The 21,784-nt window shown below is 48.2% G+C and overlaps 1 protein-coding gene across 2 annotated transcripts in view; it reads left to right on the top strand.

Moving 5' to 3' along the window:
- Positions 1 to 21,784, top strand: part of TWF2 (twinfilin actin binding protein 2) — a 266,779-nt gene that overhangs the window by 100,746 nt on the left and 144,249 nt on the right. For both annotated transcript variants that reach the window (XM_078661460.1, XM_078661461.1), the window contains exon 4: positions 20,041 to 20,136. In XM_078661460.1, the coding sequence (XP_078517586.1) occupies positions 20,041 to 20,136 (96 nt within the window). The remainder of the gene's footprint in view (positions 1 to 20,040; positions 20,137 to 21,784) is intronic.

Here is a 21,784-nt window from a genome sequence, read left to right as displayed (position 1 = left end):
AGCATTGCTGGATTTTTATGAACCTCACTATGGAATTAGTTGTGTAGGGTCCCTGTCTCTGCTTAAAGTTACTATACATATTTATTATTTACTGAATTAACTAGTTTATTTTGATCGCTCAAGATCATAAAAACCATCACATTAACATTCATGCTTAAATAAAACCAATACCAAATTAAACACCATAAATACTCCTACAGGAAGACCTAGACTAACAATGAGTTTATTTTTTGTTGCATCTACCCCAAGCATTGCTTGAGCCTCCTATTTGCCAAAAGGAAGCTGAAGCTTGCAAAACACTGCTGGAATGGAAAGGTCACCTGCATGGTGACTGAGGTGCCCTCATGCCCCGAGTGCTCCAGCTACAAAAGATATCTAGATTCCTGCTACTGATTTTTGGTCATGCTTGAACACAGATCATGTTTGTGTACCATGATCTAGGCTTGTCTCACTGTAAAACAGTCTGTTCAGACTAAGAGGGGTGCGCCAAGCGCTACCCTCTTGAAAGTAGGGGTCTGCTGCCCCTTCCAGGAGTTAAGTGACATTTTGTGTTCATTAAAATCAGTAATGTGAACAGGTCTTTAAATCTGTGTCACATGAGTGGGGGGACCTAGAGGCCCACTCGTGTAAAGTTCTGTGGCTATACCACTTGGCCTGCATGTTTTGTGTGCAGCGATAGACAGTACGTGTGCTGGGACAATACAGGATACTTGCGTGAGCGTGGTGTTGCACATGTGTGACTATTCATGGTAGATAACCTGGAGGCAGACATCTCTCTATCTCCGTCTCTCTGTTTACCCCCTTCCCCCCACCAGTCGGGTATGATATTAGTACTCCTTTGGCCTGTGTTTTAGGTCACTTCAGAGAAGAGATCACTTCAAAAGAGCTGACAGCCCCAGCAGGAATTTCAAATATGCGACACTAAATCACATATGTGTCTGGGTTTGGACAATAAATGTGGGAGCATCTACCCCATACTTTGTTGAACAGCACTATCATCAGGAGAGGGAAAATTGCCAAAACTTCATGCGCTAGAACTAGGATTGTCAACTGCTTTGTCAATCTCCCATCTAGGTCAGGGGCTGTCACACAGGAGCCAAGAACATTTGCCATTTGCCTGGAACACAGGCAGCCTGCCTGTCAAGATCAGTGAACCCTGTGAGGAGGAGAAAAGTGTATTGAAGCCTGCCTGCCAAGATTTGCAGATCGTTTGAGGAGGAAGAGAGAGCCTGGGTGAAGCGAGGCCCAGTGGGGATGCCGATAAGTGTTTCTAAGTGAGCATATTGTGAGACACCCAGTCTTGTCGGAACTGCTGTTGCGAGAGAGCCGTCACTCTCTTTCAGAAGTCTGCAAACTCTAGACTACCATGAAGTTGCGGAATGCTACCCAGTAGCGCTGATCTCGTTTGGTCTGCTGCCATGTCTGTGACCCCTGTGTGCCAGCAGGATGGCCACTGGGATTGTTGGCAGCCCTGCCAATTTCCCAGGTCAGTTTGTGATCTACTCGGATAGTCCACGTTTCCTTCTTTGAATTTTGGAACTTGTACTTCTGTTTACCCCATAATAAAACAAGACTACAAGTCTTAGAATTCAATGGAGTAAAAAACATGAACTGGAACAGCACATCACTCATGGACCTGGTAAACTTGGCTGCCATAAGTTGAAACTTTCAACTGTGCAGTAGAGATTGTGGGCCATCGCCCATGCAACAGCGTGTGGTCACCTGCGTCTGTGACCTCTGTGTGCCTTGGAGGGGGCTATTGTGACTGTTAGGGTTGTCACCAGGAGGATCCAACCTTATCAAGACTATTCAGGCCATCTCCGTGTCGGTGGAGTCCTCGCTACCAGTGGTGGGGCTTGGAAACAAGTCAAGAAGCAACCTGTAGGTACGCCCCTGCTTTACCGGCTTACCGGCTTACCAGCACGAACTGCAAAGAAGAAAAAGTTGCTGCACCCGGGAGCCATCCCCATCTGCGACTGCCAAGGCGCAGTACGAGGTGCTTAGTGAGGAGCGCAGTGAGGACCTCAGTTGGGGTAAGGTGGAAGCAGGGATGTAGGCCTGTACACTTCCCTAGTGAGGGTAGCACCTGGGATTCAGAATATAATGTGGAAGAGGAAAAACGAGACCACACGCCCCTTCCTCCCCCCCCACCCCCCCTTTCCTGGGCACTCTAGGGAAAAGAGGGGATGAACACTGCCCTGAAAAGTGCTAGAGCGCTAGCCTTGAAAGACTACTGTATGTATTATTATGGAGTTATATTTAACATGTGTAACTAAACACTTACAAGGTCCCAAAGGCTATGCCAATGCTTGTTTTATTTGGTTTCAAATGAACTTGCGTTTTGGTTAAATATATTTTTTTAATCAGCAAGAGGAGAAATGTTACCCGCTTTCACTGTTGCTATAGTGTTAGACATAAAACCACTTTCATTCTGCAGATAAGGTAAGTCTGGGGTTCATCTTGGACTCATCACTGTCAATGACCCAGCAAGTCAACGCCTCTCCTCCTCCTGCTTCAAAACCCTCCGCATGCTTCGCAAGATCTACAGATGGATCCCCACCGGAACCAGAAGGACGGTCACCCAGGCCCTCTATGCGGGAACCATGGCCAAACTCCGGAAAAGCTTCAACGCATACAGAACGCCTCCGCACGAATGTGACTCGTTATTTCGCATGCAATTAGTTAGCATGCCATTACTACGCGGTTCTTTCTTAGCAAAAACCTTTACTAGGCAAGTTTTTAGTTCGCATATCATTACATTGAAAGTGTTAATGTATGCAAACTAAAAACTTGCCTTGTAATAATAAAACCCAACACTACATACAAATACACTACACATCCCAAAGTTAAAAACACTACCAATACCCTCAAACATACACTACCCTACACTACTAAAACACCACTACACTACCCTAAACACTAAATCACTTCCCCCTGCACGACACTGCCCATAGCCCCAGTCCTGTCCCCACTCCCTAACACTACCCTGCGTGACCCCTGATACTACTCTAAACCCTACAACAGTACCCTACACTATACAAAGACTACAACACTGCTGACCTCGCCCTCGCCACTGTTCCACGCATCCGTGAACGACCACCGGCGGCAGATCCTTCTCCCACCTCGCCGCAAGACTTGGAACACCCTCCCCATCCACCTGCGTCAGACCCAGGACCTGCTGACCTTCAGGAGACTCCTCAAGATCTGGCTGTTCGAGCAGTAGCAGCTCCCCCTCCCACCCCCCCCTTAGCGCCTTGAGACCCTCGGGGTGAGTAGTGCGCCCTTCAAATGCTTGATTGATTGATTGATTAAATGCCCGCTCCAAGGGCTTTAATGGCTGGTAGAGCCTGCTATGGAGGGCTCTAAGGCTAGTAGAACATTCTGCCACTAGAGGTCAGACTGTTCTAACAAATAAATAAAGGCCTCCGTGAACCTGAGGGGACTCGAATGCCCTCAGGCTCCCTGAGGTCTGTGTTCACAACAAACATCGGAATGTTGGAGCTCCGGGCTTCTACCGACCATTAGAAGTCCTGAGCACTCCATTGTTTTCAATGGAGCTCTCAACATTCCAATGTTCTAATACAATATTGAATTTTAAATATAATTCAGCCAATATACTGTGTACACAATATATACTACTACAGTCTCATGAAGATAAGTATATAAAGAGAAGTATAGTTTTATTTATTTATGTTCTTAACTCCCATTATTTATTTTGAAACATTACATTTATATCTTCAAGGCACGAAGATGCAGATTTAGAGTAGTATATTTATACTTACCGTGGGAAATTATATTTTGGCATTATTACATTTTTGTGACCTATATCTGAGTGGCAACTACAAGCTTTTGATACCCCTGGTTTAGAACATGTCCAAAAAAACCATGATTAATTTTCCAATTGAATTGAATTTCTTAGTCTTTGGGGTGTCATTGTAATGTATATAAATGAGTTATAACACTTTTCCATGTCTTTTCAGATTGCATTTATTAACGTCTTTGTGCAGCGGTTTATATTTCTGCTGCACATATTTATTTGACAGACTTCTAGCTGCACATTCCTTACCTTAGAATTATCCCCAAATGTCATAGTAGATCTGGAAATGTTTCTTGAGCAGTTGCCGTTAGGTGGTGTCGTTCTGCTCTGCATGGCATAGTTGGCGTGGTCCGTGCCGGACACCACCCCAGCTGGTTTTTTTTCCATGCCAGTCAGTGCAGAGTTACCCCTAGTAATTTTCTGACTACCTTTTTTGACATTTTGTCAAAGTGTTTTGAAGTTTTTTTCCTCTTGATGTTGTAGGATATGTCATCCAAGATGGCTGGCTTCAAGCCCTGCGGCATCTGTCACCGCTTGATTTCTTGATTGACTTTGTATGACTGTGGTGCCTCGAACGTGACCACAACCAGAAGGCCTGCTCGATCACGGTGCCAAGCATCAGATCGAGGCGAAGGTCCGGGAAGTCGTCGCGGAGTCTGAGAAGCTCTTCGCACTCTAAGCGTTGGGTCATTTGGGGGAAGTCCTGCCACAAGAAGTAGTCGATGCATGCTTCGACTTCTTATCCGTTGGATGACTTGGCGGAGGAGCGTCACTCAAGGCCTGGCTCTGTGGTTGAGTCAGTGCCTAGGCCAGCTCCCCGCTCCCCCGTGTTTCCAAGAGCTGGAGTGACCTTCGCCCAATTGAGAGTTTTATGAGGCTATGCACCTCATATTTGGTTAGTTTGTTCCCTCTGGCACACCTTCATGCCCTGCTTGTTCGGGAAGGGGCTACTACTGGATCCCCGCTGGTGGCTCCGGCACCAGTTGAGCCTCACAGATGGATCTCGATTGGCGCAGCACACCACATTTACATCCCAACACTAAGCCGCAGGGGCGTTGCCCGACACCGACTCCAGCGCCGACTTGAGCCATGCCTTCCATGCCAGAGCCCCAACCCTATTCCTATGGGCTAGCACTTGGAAAGGAATGGGATGGGTCGCTCGACCCAGAGGAATACCAACCTTATGATTCCTTGGACTGGTGCGAGGATCTAGGTAAAGCCAGTGGACTCTCCACCATGGCTATGATGGAGGGAGCTTCATTCGCTATGGAGGTGCGGATGGCAGCTGAGGTGCTAACCTTAGCTTGCCCTCTAAGGCAGTCAAGACTAATGTCTTGATGGAAGTGCATCAGTCTGGAGTGTCCCCTTCAGAACCACTTCTCCCATTTAATGAAGCACTTACTGATGTCCGGCTTGGGACTTGGTCAAAGCCCAACACAAGGTCTCCTGTGAACAAGACAATTGCCCGCTGCTCAATCCGGGCAACCCCAATTCCTCATGGAACACCTTACTCCAAGGAGCTTGGTGGTCCAAGCCTCCACTTTACACGTAAATCCTAGCATATTCCCAAACGCACCGTTGAATCGGGAGTCCAAGAGGCTGGACAATTAAGGCAAAAAAAAAGTTTTCTTCCAACAACATGGTATTGTGGTCGTTGGACACCACATGCCTTTTGGGCCACTATTCCCATGCTCTGTGCGATACGGTTGCGCAAGTGCTGCATATGGTCCCGGAGGAGGCGTGGGCTATGCTCTGCCAGGTTCTTGCCGATTGGAGGGATGCAGCGAAGTTCACCATTTTATGTGGTCTAGACACCACCCACTCAGTAGGCAGAGTGCTTTCATTGACAGTGGGCCTGCAGCACCACACCTGGTTGAGTATTACTCTGGGGATATCCAGTCATCACTAATGGAAATGTCCTTCGGCTCTTGTCTCTTCGGAGACAAGACGGATTTGGCACTGAAGCACTTTAAGAACAGCAGGGATATGGCCAGGTCCTTGGGCCGTTCCATGGCCCCTAATTCACCCTCAATCTACCCTTCGTGGGGCATACATCTGCGTCCTTTCCCGCCCAGTCACAGCGTTGTATACGAGTTCCCAACTTCTGCGTGGCCGTGGTCACAGTACCTACTGGTCCTGGTTGTTGGGTATCCAGCAGTCTGGTCAGTCCACCCCCCCCCCCCAGGTGTCGCAGCCTCCAACATCATGGGCACCTAGTGGGCAGCAGCATGACCAGCCCCACTGACAGTCATTAACATCAGACAGACGGATTTTGCAGATTATCTGAAGGGGCAACTCCCTCCCCTCCAGGCCATCGTCTTACGAGAGACTGAAAGAGAACCACTTATCCCTTCTTCGGCAGGAAGTGATGGCCCTTCTGGCCAAAGGAGCCGTTGAGTGTGCTGGTGGCAGCAGTGGGGCGTGGTTGCTATTCCCGCTGCTTTCTGATGCCCAAGAAGGCCTTAGTCCCATACTCAACCTGTAATTCACGGTGTGCCACAAGCACTTTCAGTTCGCTGTGCTCCCCTTTGGCCTCATCAGCACCCCTCGGGCATTCACCAATGTGATGGCAGTGGTTGTAGCTCATCTGCGGAAATCAGGGGTGCCATTTTTCCCCTATCTCGACGACTGGCTGTTGAAGGTGAGCTCACTCCAGGCTACTGCGCCCACCTCCAGAGTACAGCGGACCTCCTGCATTTGCTTGAGAACAAGATCAACATGCCGAAGTTCCACCGACTCCCTCTCAGACGCTTTCTTTTATATGAGTGATTCTGGTCGCGGTGCAGTTTCGGGTTTATCCTCCTGAATGGCGAGTCTAGGATATTCAGGTTTGGATACCAATGTTCTAGCCTGGATTTTGGTGAGACTGACACTGAGGCTTCTGGGACTCATGGCCTCCTGCAATCTGCTTGTGACACATGCCTGTTGGCATATGTGGGCCCTGGAATGGGACCTGAAGTTCCAGGGGTGCAGTATCAGGGCAATCTCTCTGTCATGGTCAGATCTCGGAGGGCGTTGCAAAGGGCCTGTGGTGGTGGCCTACGAGCACATTGGGTCAGCGGCAGCCCTCTCCCACTTCCCCAACCATATCTGACAGTAGTGACAGATGCATCATTCCTGGGATGAAGAAGCCATCTGCGAGATGTGGAGAGCAGAAGTCTCTGGTGGAATTCGACTCCACATCAACCTGTTAGAGCTCCGAGCGATCCGATTGTCATTGAAAGCTTTTCTACCATCCATCCTGGGAAGGCTAGTGCAAGTTTTAACGGACAACACCACAGCCATATGACACTGCAACTAACAGGGCGGGGTGGGGTCGTGGACCCTCCGTCAAGAGGTCCAATATCTCTGGGCATGGCTGGAACAGTAGGGCATATCCATGGAGGTTCAATATCTGTCGGGTTCCCTGATTGCCAGAGCGGATGAACTTAGCCGCATATGCCACGCGGATCACAAATGACGTGACCATCCGGAGGTGGTGTAAGGTCTCTTTCAGCAGTGGGAAGAGCATTTGTAAGATCTGTTTACTACCGATGAATTTGCGCAATGTCAGCAGTGCTGCATGCTGGAATTTCTAAGGCAGCACTCACTCGGCGACTCTTTTCCTCTCCAGTGGAGTTCAGTCCTCCTGTACGTCTTTCTGCCCACACCACTCCTGCCCAGAGTTCTCCAAAAGGTCAAGAACGACCAGGCCCAAGTCTTCCTTGTGGCTCTGTAATGGGCACATAGTCTGGTATCCCTAGCTGTTGAGCATGAACATCGATCCTTTGATTGGGCTGCACTTACGGGAGGATCTTCAGTCACAGCAGCAGGTGAGAGTTCTCCACTCAACCCTGTTAACGCTCCACCTTCTTGCGTGGAGATTGAGCGGCGACAGTTGACTGATATCAACCTTCTTCCCGAAGTCTGTGATGTTATTTTGGCAGCCAGGTGTCCCCCCACCAAGATGCTTTATGCCTGCCGGCAAAATTTGTGGCCTGGTGTACAGAAAAAACGAATAGCAAACCCACAATAGGGTGAGACCCCCTGGGCACAATCCAAACCCTGTGTGGGGTCTTATTCAAGTTAATTCAAAATAAAGAAGATAATCCAAGATTCGTTGTAGAGTGTCTTGTATATTTATTATTTCTTTTCACAAAATCATATGAATTTCAAATTCAATCCATAGTTCCAAGTTGACAGCAGAATCATCTGAAATGCATTAATATGGCCTTCTCAGTTTTAAGTATCCCAATGCATTTTGGGCATTTCGCCCTTCATCAGGGGATAAATCTATAACATAAATAAAATGAAATACAATGAGGAATCCTTCCAATAAGTACTGAACAAAAAGTAGGAAAAGTGTGGTATAGTTCTGATAAAATGGGCGTGGTATATGATGATCCCATGCTTCCATGCAATCATTGTGGTAACCTAGGTAAGGTAAGGCAAATTAGCCATTATCCGTTAGCGTGCCAATATATTTAAAGTACGATAGAAATATATGTGTGCTGCAACAAAAGTTACTAAGTGATTCCTTGTGAATATACATGCCACGTTCTCAACTAACTAATGATGTATAAACGAGTGAGCGTGTAACTCCAAACGAGATGAAATTACACAATGTGATAGAAATAGTCCAGTTCCCAGATTGTCACGTGATGGAGAAAAAGGTTGTGATCCCAAGATAATAACGGTAATTGTGAACGAAACAAAGTGAATTTACAAATGCCCATTAATAAACCTGAGTATCGCCACTTAATCGAAAAGACGAGATTGTGATCCCAAGTCAAAGAAAGTAGTTGTAAACGCAAATAAGTGGATTTACAAATGCCCGTTAATAAACACAAGTAGCCTTTGGTGTCTCACAAGAAAAGGGAAATTCACTAAACCGGCATGCTGTTTAAAGCCCGGCGTTCGCCATATTCCGTATTGTTAATACTCACTCGTGCTCTGAAAATAGCGTGCTTCTCAGTCTGCACTTTCAGTTCTCCAAAGCGGCATGCAGTTAATGTCAATTAGAATGAAACGCGGTGCGACGGTGTTCATCTTATCACCGGTTTCTCAAAATAAGAAAATGAAATAGGACTACACCCAAGTGTGCGTGATTGGAAGTCACTGATTGCGGCCGTATTAAAATGTAAAGTAAAACAACTCAAACCTGTGGAATTAAGGAAGAGTATGTGCGTAAATAAATGTTCTAGTGCAAAATAACAATGAAAATTCAATACAAATATTTAGTACAATGGAACAAAATACTAAAATGGTTTCTCTCTTCCAAAAACAATGAGTTGCATCTGTAAATGGGGTCATTGCCAATTGTATGAAAATAATCGCCATCAAAAATACAGACTATGTCAAATATACAAATGAAGTCAATTAGTGTAATGAGTGTTCGAGGCATGTGGGCTGCTGAATTTATATCTGTGCATAGATCGCCGCCTAGTGTTGGGTCCAGATGATTGCACATTGTTGTCCTGGAAGAGTCTTCGAAGTATCACAAGATAGGTGGCTCCTCCCTTGGACTACAGTGCGCATGGGCATCCTCTCCATCCCAGATTGTTTTTTTCCGCCATTGGGTTCGGATGTACTTTCCAGCACTCCAAGTTCGGAATCTAAATAAACTTTTCAAAAAGCCCAAAAGACCTTCGGATTCGTCGGTATTGTTTTCGATCGGTACCGATAAGCTTTCTTCACCATTTGCTTGCACTCCAGTCGTCGAATCGGGCCGTTACGTTAGGCCTTCTCGACGCCACGTGGACCGACGGTCGATGGAACGAAGCCCATTCAAATATTGCCCGCAGTGCAACTCCAAGTTCCCGCACACAGATAAGCATCCCGTGTGCAACAAATGTTTATCACCAGATCATAATGAAGATAATTGCCTAGGTTGTGCCCAGTTCCGGTCCAAAAAGACGATCCGGAATCGGCGGGCGGCAAGGCAAGAAATGCAGAGGTCGGCACCGGAGCCCGAGAATATCTTTGACGATGAGGAAGAAATAGTTGACGCAGAAGACTCAGATCAAGAGGAAGATCAATACTCCGAGCACGACTCTGAATATTATATCGACGAGGAAGAACAAATTGTCGATGTTGAAGAATACGTTCAAGACATCGAAGACGACTCCGATGACAACGGAGGGCGAACCGCGAGTACACCGCCCCATACAGATACTACACCAATATCAGAGACTCAGGTCGAGGCATCCCCAACAGGCCTTAGCCAAGATCTAAATACTGGTTCTATAGCCCCGCCATACCGCCCGGCTAAGAACATACAAAAAGAGCCTTCTGAGACACGTAATCCAAGGCCGGTTCAATCGAAACCGAAACTCATCGACACGACAGTCTTCGGACCGAACGTCGTCGAACCGAAGGTGATAAACCCAAAGGGCGCCGAGCCGAAGGCCACCGTTCCATATAAACCTTCGAAGCCAAAGGCCGCCGAATCAACCAAATCGAGTTCAACTGCCGAAAAAGTAAAGAAGCCTGTCGACGAAGGCAAAAGGGCTACGCCCAAGGCGGTCGAACCGAAAGCGAAACCGAAGGTAGACCAACCGAAAGCGGTCGAGCCGAAGCCCATCGATCCAAAGAAGGGCATCGAGCCAAAGCCGCAGGCTCCGAGGACACCTCTACAGCCGAAAAAAGTTGCCGAACCGACTAAACCGATCGGTCCGAAAAAAGTGGTGCAGCCTGTAAAAGACGTCGGACCGACAAAACCTGTCGGAAAGCCTCAAAAACCGATCCAGGCACCAAAAGTGGTTGAACCGATTTAAAGGCATCGAACCAAAGAAGGTCAAACCTAAAACTACGGCACCACGGCAAAAGACTGTGGAAGAGGAGATCATCCATCCAGACCCCTCCACAGAAGATCAGGCCAAGCTATATATTGACCCAAATACTGGGAAAGTGACTGTTTATACAAAAAAGAAAAGACCAGTGTCTGCTGAAGACTTTTCTAGAATTCCACTCAAAAAGAAGAGAGACTGTGCAACCTCTCCTATTCTTTTCCAACCTATCTCTCCAGCTATGCCTACTACTCCATATGCACCATACCCATACTCACCTGCACGCTCTGACTACAACCCGGATCAAGATCAGGACGCAGATGTGGGTTTTGGATATCCACAAAACCCATATGTAGACCCCAATTCACAGCCATGGGAAGGGGGGGGGGTAGGTGCTGAGCCAGACATTGAGGGGGCTCTACCCATTACAGACCCAACTGTATAGCCAGCTAAGCCATCACCCACAGAAGACACAGTGGCTTTTAACTCTTTAATAGATAGAGCAGCACTCTACCATAATGTAGACATGCATTCAGATGCTCTAGAAGAAGATTTTCTATTTGATACGCTGGCAACATCAGAAAGAAGTGTCAAAACACTCATGTTAAAGGGCGTCCTAAAGCACGCAAATGACATATTCAAAGACACTGCTAGGGCACGTGTCATCAACCCTAGAATAGAGAAGAAGTATAGGGCTGCACCAGTAGACCCTACTTACATCAGGGGATAACTGCCCTTAGACTCATTGGTGGTATCCAACGCACGAAAGCGTGCTAATTCACAAACTACTGGAGAAGCTCCTCCTCCTGACAAGGAGTCAAAGATTTTAGAAGCATCAGGCAAGAGAGTGGCAGCTCAAGCAGCAAACTCATGGAGAATAGCCAATACTCCAGCCTTGCTGGCCAGATATGACAGGGCGCACTATGACAGTTTAGAAGGACTTCTCCAACACTTACCTGAGCCTTTCAAAGAGCAGGCGGATGAACTTATACAGGAGGGAAAGCTCATCACCAATGCCTCCATTAAGTGTGCTCTAGACGCAGGCAGATACAGCTGCCAGATCTATCAACACAAGCGTACTGCTTAGGAGGCATGCATGGCTTCGCATATCTGGATTTAAGAGTGAAGTACAGGCCACAATTCTTAACCAGCCTATAAATCCAGATTTTTGGTTTGGTCCAGCAGTTGACTCAATTCTGGACAAAATGAAAAAGGACACGGAGACTGCAAAGTCCATGGGAGCTCTTCAGTCCCAACAACACAGAGGCTCTTTTCGTCGCTCCAATTATAGAGGAGGAGCGCGAGGTAACACATCGCAACAATCCTCCACATACAAAAGTAATACGCAATCCACATACAATAAAAACACAAACAGGGGTGGATACAGAGGAAATAATAACAAGGACAGAGGTCGTGGAGGCAATGTCAATAGATCCTCCACGAACACCAAACAGTGACTTCTGGGCACTACCCCCAGACCATATAACACCGGTCGGGGGAAGAATACAACAGTTCCTGCCAGTCTGGTTAAACATCACTACAGACAAGTGGGTCAGGCAATTTATCCAACATGGCTATTGCCTAGAACTCACATCAACACCACCCAACATACCACCCGTACACCGTCCAATGTCAAAGGAACATATAACATTACTGCAGCAAGAGGTCATCAGTATGCTGCAAAAGGGGGGCATAGAACCAGTCCCACTCGAACATCAAGGAACAGGAGTATACTCACTATACTTCCTCATTCCAAAAAAGGACGGTTCTCTCAGACCAATATTGGCCTCAGGCCCCTCAACCTGTATATTTTATCAGAGCATTTTCACATGCTCACTCTGCAACACGTCTTACCACTGCTGCGCTAGGGAGACTTCCTAGCAACTCTAGACCTCAAAGACGCATACTTTCATATACCAATACTCCCTGCTCACAGAAAGTATCTGAGGTTCACTATTCAAGGACAGCACTACCAGTTCAAAGTCCTACCATTCGGTGTAACAACAGCTTCACGGGTGTTCACCATATGCCTAGCAACAGTGGCGGCACATCTCAGGAGGCAACACATTCATGTGTACCCATATCTGGACGATTGGCTAATACACGCGCCATCGGCCCAGCAATGTGCCAGCCACATGTCAAAGACCATTCATCTCCTGCACAGTCTAGGCTTCTCGCTAAACTACCCAAAGTCACACCTACAACCCTCCCACGTCCAACAGTACCTGGGAGCAACAATAGATACACTAGCAGCAAAGGCATATCCAAACGCAGCACGGATCAACGGAATGCAAATGCTAATCCAAAGGTTCAAACCACAACACTCATTGCCAGCTCGAGTGTTTATGCAACTAATAGGCATGATGGCCTCGTGCATATTCATAGTCCCTCATGCCAGACTACACATGCGTCCGCTACAGGAGTGCCTAGCACGGCAGTGGAACCAGGCTCAGGGACAATTAAAAGACCTAGTGTTGGTGACCAGTCGGGCAAACAGCTCTCTGCATTGGTGGAATCCACAAAACCTTTGCAAAGGACGACTGTTCCAGGAGCCTATCCCACAAATCGTAATGACGGCGGACGCATCCCTGCTAGGATGGGGAGCCCATGTCCTGCATTACACACTCCAGGGTCTATGGACAATACAACAAAAGAAGATGCACATCAATCTACTAGAGCTGATGGCGATCTTTTCAGCACTAAAGGCGTTCAAAAAACACTTATGCACCAAGACTGTGTTGGTCCGGACGGACAACATGACAGCTATGTATTACATTCCGAAACAGGGAGGAACACATTCCCCACAGCTATCGCATCTAGCTCAGAGTGTGTGGAAATGGGCCATTCAAAGGAACATGTTCCTCATGGCGGTACACCTCCCAGGCAAAGACAATCAAATAGCCGACCTGCTCAGAAGGCACAGTCCACAGATGCACGAATGGGAGATTCACCCCAATGTGCTCCAACCATTCTTCCGGAAGTGGGGACACCCGGAGATAGATCTATTTGCCACAAGCGAAAACACAAAATGCCAGTACTTTGCCGCCAGGTTCCCACATCCGCAGTCGCAGGGCAATGCGATGTGGATGAACTGGTCAGGCAGATTTGCGTACGCTTTTCCCCCAGCTCCACTAATACCGCTAGTGGCACGCAAAATGCGCCAACATTCGCTGACGCTAATCCTAGTTGCTCCCACAAGGGCAAGGCAACCATGGTACACAACGTTTTTAGAACTGTCAGTGGTGCCTCATCAAAGACTGCGACTCACACTCAGTCTTCTAACTCAGAGCCATGGAGAAATCCAACACCCAGATCCACAACAGATGAACATGGCGATCTGGCTCCTGAAATCCTAGAGTTTGGATACCTAAACTTGTCTCCAGACTGCATGAATATTATCAAAGAGGCAAGAAAACCCACTACAAGGGCATGCTATGCAGCAAAATGGAATCGTTTCGTCATTTACTGCAGAAACAATGACATAAACCCATTAGATGCTTCCACACAAAACATCATTTGCTATCTCTTGCACCTACACCGCTGCAATTTAGCCTACTCATCCATCAGGATACATTTAGCGGCGCTAGCAGCTTATCTCCAAAACAGGCAACACCTTTCACTGTTTAGAGTGCCAGCAATTAAAGCATTTATGGAAGGACTTAAACGAGTAATTCCTCCAATGCACCCACCTTCACCAGTCTGGAATCTAAACATCGTTTTAACCAGACTTATGGGACCACCTTTTGAGCCACTACACTCATGCGAAATACAGTTTCTTACTTGGAAGGTGGCTTTCCTTATTGCCATTACTTCACTTAGAAGAGTTAGTGAGCTGCAAGCCCTAACTATTCAAGAACCATACATTCAAGTACATGCAAATAGAGTAGTTCTCAAAACAAACCCTAAATTCATGCCAAAAGTGGTATCCCATTTTCATATAAATCAGACAATAGAACTGCCAGTGTTCTTTCAAAATCCACAAACAGTAGCAGAAAGGGCCTTTCATACGCTAGATGTCAAGAGAGCTCTGCTATACTCTATATATAGAACTAAGGCATTTCGAAAAACAAAACAGTTGTTTGTTGTTTTCTCACCGCAACACAAGTAACCCTGTTTCAAAATCGGGTATAGCCAGATGGATCGTTAAGTGCATTCAGATATGTTATTTAAAAGCAAAACGCACATTAACAGTTCCCCCTAGGGCGCATTCTACACGCAAACTAGGGGCATCCATGGCTTTCCTAGGAAATATTCCTTTACACAAAATTTTTAGAGCAGCCACATGGTCAACCATACATACATTTACCAAACACTATTGTGTAGATGTACATTCCAAACACCAAGCTGCTGTAGGACAGGCTGTTATCAAGACTCTTTTTCAGACTGCTGCAGCTGGCACAGGCAACCACCGCTAGGGGAGATACTGCTATACATTCTATGCACAGATATGAATTCAGCAGCCCACATGCCTCGAATGGAATATGCTACTTACCAGTATGCATCTGTTCTTGGCATGTAGGGCTGCTGACATTCATATAGCCCACCCGCCTCCCCGGTGCCTGTCGCAGCTGTAGCATTCACTCTTTGCATGGACATCTCTTACTGTACTATACTCCATCTCTGCCACAATGGCGAAAAACAATCTGGGGATGGAGAGGATGCCCATGCGCACTGTAGTCCAAGGGAGGAGCCACCTATCTCGTGATACTTCGAAGACTCTTCCAGGACAACAATGTGCAATCATCCGGACCCCACACTAGGCGGCGATCTATGCACAGATATGAATGTCAGCAGCCCTACATGCCAAGAACAGATGCATACTGGTAAGAAGCATACTCCTACTATACTGTCAGTCTATCAGTCAACAGAGATGTAAGTTATATGTAGCATGGAAATTCCATCCTGTCATTCATCCCATGTGGTTTGAGTGCATCAAGGTATCTGATCCAGAAATTCTCTCTTTGCAGTAAATGGTTGTAATTGTCTCTACCTTCCTTTTTGTCAATAACTTCAAGAACAAGAAATGTAATCTGGCAGATGTAATGGCTCTGTTCTAGGAAATGACAAGTAACAACGGATTCACCACTACAGGGAAGAAGGACAAGGGGAATAAGACAGGATGGAGCTAAATTTAGTGATAAATATTTCAGGTCATCATTTATTTGACATTGAATTAAACACCTAACAGAAAAGTATTTCTTTTGTTCCCACGAGCCACACTATTTGCCTTGAACTTAAGATCAGTCTCTTTAAACTTATGCGGAATTTACGGCTAAGACACTTTTTTGAAAACGTCCTGATAGAACGTCAGGACATTGAAGAAGACTTCCTCTAAGGCTCCTTACTACCAAGACAGCCTTCCTAATGGCAATAAGATCTGCCCAGAGGGTCAGTGAGCTTCAAGCCTCGTCATCCAAGCCTCCTTATCTGACCATCTACCTGTAAAAGAGTTTCCTTTCTCTGAAAGTGGTCCCTCTATTTCATGTAGGGCAATCCATCACTCTGCCTACTTTTTACGCTCCACTTCTTCCCTCTAAGGAAGAGGAGTGACTTCAACATCTGGACCCAAAAAGAGCGTTGTCATTCTGCCTTAACCGCACAAAAGAGTTCGAAGTGGACGTCCAACTCTGTGGGGTTTATCGGTGCGGAGAAACGATGGGTCTTACAGAAGAGGACCATCTCATGATGGCTCGTGCTCTGTTTCAATCAATCAATCAATCAGAGCATTTATATAGCGCACTACTCACCCGGAGGGTCTCAAGACGCTAGGGGGAGGGTCTGCTACTGCTCGAACAGCCAGGTCTTGAGCTGCTTCCTGAAGGCGAGGTGGTCCTGGGTCAGGCGGAGGTGAGTCGGGAGGGAGTTCCAGGTCTTGGCGGCGAGGTAGGAAAAGGACCTTCCTCCTGTGGTGGCTCTTCGGAAGGGGGGGACGGTGGCGAAGGCGTGGCCGGTCGATCAAAGCTGGCGTTTGGGAGCGTAGAAGTTGAGGCGGTTGTTGAGGTATCCTGGGCCTTCGTTGTGTAGGGCTTTGTGTGCGTGGGTGAGGAGGCGGAAGGTGATTCTCTTGTTGACCGGTAGCCAGTGCAGGTCTTTCAGGTGTTTGGAGATGTGGTTGCGACGGGGGATGTCCAGGATGAGTCGTGCTGAGGCGTTCTGGATCCGCTAGAGTCTCTTCTGGAGTTTGGCGGTGGTTCCGGCGTAGAGGGAGTTGCCGTAGTCCAGACGGCTGGTGACGAGGGCCTGGGTGACCGTCTTCCTTGTCTCGGTGGGGATCCACCGGAAGATCTTACGTAGCATGCGCAGGATGTTGAAGCATGACGAGGAGACGGCGTTGACTTGTCTGGTCATGGAGAGGGAGGAGTCCAGGATGAAGCCCAGGTTGCGTGCGTGGTCTGTTGGTTTGGGTGCGCTGCCTAGGGCGGGGGGCCACCAGGAGTCGTCCCAGGCGGAGGGTGAAGATCCCAGGATGAGGACTTCCGTCTTGTCCGAGTTCAGTTTCAGGCGGCTGTTCTTCATCCATTCGGCTACCTCTTTCATCCCTTCGTGAAGGTTGGCTCTGGCGGTGGCGGGGTCGTTGGTGAGGGAGAGGATCAGCTGGGTGTCGTCGGCGTAGGAGATGATGTTGAGGTTGTGCTGGCGTGCGATGGCTTCGAGGGGGCTCATGTAGACGTTGAAGAGAGTTGGGCTGAGCGAGGAGCCTTGAGGAACGCCGCAGATGACTTCGGTGGCTTCTGATCTGAACGGGGGGGGAGGCGGACTCTCTGTGTCCTTCCGGCGAGGAAGGAGATGATCCACTCCAATGCCTTCTCCTGGATTCCGACGTTGCTGAGGCGCTGCACTAGGGTGCGGTGGCAGACCGTGTCGAAGGCCGCAGAGAGGTCTAGGAGGATGAGGGCCGCTGTTTCTCCGTTGTCGAGCATGGCTCGGATGTCATCGGTTGCTGCGATCAGGGCGGTCTCGGTGCTGTGGTTGGCCCGGAAGCCAGACTGCGAGAGGTCGAGGGATCCGTTCGTCTCGAGGAAGGCGGCCAGCTGCTTGTTGACGGTCTTCTCAATGACTTTAGCAGGGAACGGGAGCATCGAGATGGGGCGGTAGTTCTTGAGGTCGGTGGGGTCGGCTGATGGCTTCTTTAGTAGAGTGCTGAGTTCGGCGTGCTTCCAGCTCTCCGGGAAGGTGGCGGTGTCGAAGGAGGTGTTGATGATGTCCCGCAGGTGGGGTGCGATGACAGCGTCGGCCTTGTTGAAGACGTGGTGCGGGCAGGGGTCGGTCGGAGATCCGGAGTGGATGGAGTTCATCGTGCGGACGGTCTCTTCGGTGCTGACCAGGCGTGGAGGGTGGTGGTGGGGGGGCGGTGGTTCGGTCGTGGCGTGCGTCGGTTGGGTGCAGAAGCTGTTGTGTATGTCGATCTTGTTGTGGAAGTAGGAGGCGAGGGAGTTGCAGAGGTCTTGCGAAGGGGTGATGTCGTTGATACCGGCGTTGGGGTTGGAGAGCTCTTTAACGATGTTGAAGAGTTCCTTGCTATTGTGTGCGTTGTTGTCCAGTCGTTCCTTGAATGCAGTTTTCTTGGTGGCGTGGATCAGTTGGTGGTGTTTTCGGGTGGCGAGCTTGAGGGCAGTCATGTTGTCCGGTGTTGGGTCTCTGCGCCAGGCTTTCTCGAGTGCTCTGCAGTTCTTCTTGGAGCTCTTGAGTTCGTCGTTGAACCATGGGGCTTTCTTGCTGCCGGGTCTGCTCGGCGGGGTCTTCAGAGGGGCCAGGTCGTCTGCGCAGTTGCTGATCCACTTCGTGAGGTTGTTGGCCGCTTGGCTGGGGTTCGTTGTGCTGGTGGGAGGGTTCTTGCTCAGGGAAGTGGCGAGCTGGTCGGCAGTGATCTTGTTCCAGCTTCGGCGTGCAGCCTGTTGCTGGTGGTGGTGGATCGTGTTCTTTCTGAAGCTGAAGTGGACGCAGCTGTGGTCCGTCCAGTGGAGTCCGGTGGCGTGGCTGAAGGCGATGTCCTTGCTGGATGAGAAGACCGGGTCGAGTGTGTGTCCGGCGTAGTGGGTGGGGGTGGTCACCAGTTGCTTGAGTCCGAGGTTGGCGAGGTTGTCCAGCAGGGCGGTGGTGTTGCGGTCGTTGTTGTTCTCCAGGTGGAAGTTGAGGTCCCCGAGGAGGATGTATTCAGCGGAGGGGAGGGCGTGCGGGCTGATGAAGTCGGCGATGTCCTCGCTGAATTGAGTGCGTGGTCCCGGGGGTCTGTAGATGAGGGTGCCTCTGAGTGTGGTCTTGGGGTTGATGTGCCTCTGGAAGTGCAGGTGCTCGGCGGGTGCGAGGGTGTCGTCGGTGTTGGTCGTGATGCGGATGGTGTTCCTGTGGATGATGGCGATGCCTCCTCCAGTCTGGTTGGTGCGGTCCCTCCGGATGATTTTGTAGCCGTCTGGGATGGCGATGGCGATGGCGATGTTGGGCGCTGAGGAGGCGTTCATCCAGGTTTCCGCATTGGCTAAGAAGCAATGCCCTGAGGGATTTTGTGCTCGTTCTACCAGAGCTAAAGCTGCAACTACTGCATTACCATGCGGAGTTCTGGTCCTGAACATCTACGGCAATTGCACCGTGGGCTTCCTTGAACACATTTACCAAGCACTACTACCTGAACAGTCCGGTTCATAGGGATGGGCAATTTACTCATTCGGTCCTTAATGACTTCCACGTCTGAAATTGGTTCACAGATTTACCTCTGGGGAGGTGTTGCTTGGGAATATATTCTAAGGTAAGGAATTTGCAGCTAGAAGTCCCTAACAGACAAGCAAGTTACTTACCTTCAGTAACTCCTTCTCTGGTGGAGACTATTTAAATGCAGATTCCTTACTGACCCACCTCCTCCCCACTCTCCGAACGGATTTCTAGGGACAGGGTTTTCCCATTTCAAGGCTCTAGTATTCCACACCAGTGCTCAGAGTACTGTGTGACTCCGTACTTCTAGCATGAAAAGTTGCAAAAAGTATTGGCGCTCTGGAGTGGCGCCTATAAAGGCACTGTGCACCTCCATTCTGGTGTGGAGGACAGTGCCATGCCTACCAGAATGAAGCCACCTACTGGCGCACAGGGGCACAGCCGGAATGGGCGCTGCAAAACCAGTCACTGTACCAAAAACGCCCCCCACCTGTCCAAAACCGGCCCCCACCCTTCTGGTACCTGCTTCGGCCAGTCTGTCCCTGCACAGGTAATACTGTTCAATAAAGATTTCCGGAGCCAATATTTTAAGGTAAGGAATCTGCGGCTATATAGAGTCTCTATCAGATAAGGCATTACCGAAGGCAAGTCACTTGTTCATAGTGTATCTGTTTCACTGTACAGTGCATGTTTATCTTACAGTTGGGTTTGTACTTTACTAGATATTTTAAATGGATATTTAATCTTTTTTGTCTGTGTACCTTTCCTGCTGAAGTTTCTCCTTACATTTGTCAATATTTTTGCTTCTAGGTACGACTGAAGATGTTATATGCAGCAACCAGAGCTACCGTGAAAAAGGAGTTTGGAGGCGGCCATATTAAGGACGAGCTGTTTGGAACCCTGAAGGTGCTCCCGTGCTGTCACCCCCTTCACCTTTCTAAAGGTGCTGCCCACACCATCACCCCCTCTTTTCCCACATCCCCAACTTTTGGCTACATCTGTAGTGCTCTGATGTGCCAATTCCCTGGAGTGGGTATCTCATCTATGAGGGCTCAAGCCCCTTTATTCATTAGGACCCCTTCTTGAAAATGGGTTTCCACATTATCTCTTCCCCTTCCCTCCGCCATGTTCATGTTTCTACCTGGTCACTCCTATTTTTTCCCCAGATCTGTATGTACCCTCCTCATTCATAGCATGTGAAATATCTATTTTTTTGTATTCGTCCTTCATTGAAGTAGCAGTTTTTCGCTTTTAACATAGAACAGTAACTGGTGTAGAGCAAGTTACAATCCACTTCAGTGTGACAGTAAGCAATTTTGTTATGCGCCTTGGCATAGGATGTTACCTTGAGGCAACATATTACTTATTCTTACTGCCGATTCGTCCACCTCTGTTTTAAAAGTTTCTGAAAACATAAAAGAAACCTTATCCTTCAGTTGGGCTACTTTCTGCTTTTTATTATGCATAAGACAATTCTGGAACACTTTTCAGGCCTATTCCTCTTAAGGGTACAGTTTTTCTGTGGTGTACTTTTTTTTACCTTTTATCTTTTTTTTAGCCCTGGATACCCTCTGTTTCCTGATTTGAAAGTGACACTAGGTTTTTATAAAGAAGTGTCCTTGATCTAAGGTTGCATGATCTCCTCTCAGTAGGAGTCTTCTCCTACAGTAGAAGAGTGTTATTTCATTGGTTGGTAACTCCAAATTCAAATGTTGCTTTTCTCCCTTTTCATGGGATTGTATTAAAAAAAAAAAAAAAAAAAATTAAAGCACTCCGGTAGAGAAGTATGAAGCTCATATCACTTTGATGTGAATATTATGTTCGAGACATATAAGCTGTAGCATGTATACTTTAGCATAGATCGCCATCTGGTACTGGGCTCAGATGTTTGCAGTTTGTTTTTGTCAAAGAAGTTTTGTTAGTCACGAGATAGGTGACTTCTCCTTATGGTGACAGTGCGCATGGGCATAGACTCGATCCCCAGATTTTTTTTTCTGCCATCGGGTTCGGATGTGACTTGCTGCCCTCCGGGTCGGTGTCGTTCTCGAAACCCCCTTCGACGCGCAATCACTTACCACTCGACGGTATTGTCTCGATCGTGTTTCCCTTTCTCGGCGCGCATCTTCTACAATCGAAAAAACTTTTTAAAAACTTTGACGCGGGCCGTTGGGCCTACCAGTGCCGATTCCGACGGAAGTCGATGGAACGGACTTCCTTCAAGAAATGTCCCCAGTTTGGTGCTAAATTCCCACACTCGGACCTACACCCAGTGTGTAATCTCTTCCTCTCTCCAGATCGTCGAGAGTAAACCTATGAGGCTTGTCTATCTTTCAAGTCTAAGAAGACCATTCGTAATAGTCGGGCTCGACGCCACGAGAGGTCCTGAGGAAGCGGCTCCATTCCGGACATTTTCCATCCAGGCCTGACAGCATTCCGGAACAAGTCCAGGAGGAACAGGTCTCAGTCTCCACAGGCCTCAGTCTCCGAAGCAGATGACTCTGACGTCGAGGACGAAGTCAACTCAGCTCAGCGGACCGTGAGTACCGAGACCCCT

This window comes from Lissotriton helveticus, chromosome 9, assembly GCF_964261635.1.
Source record: "Lissotriton helveticus chromosome 9, aLisHel1.1, whole genome shotgun sequence".
Classification (NCBI taxonomy): Eukaryota; Metazoa; Chordata; class Amphibia; order Caudata; family Salamandridae; genus Lissotriton; species Lissotriton helveticus.
Note: the sequence above shows the minus strand (reverse complement) of the source record. Positions and strands in the feature narration are given on the sequence as shown.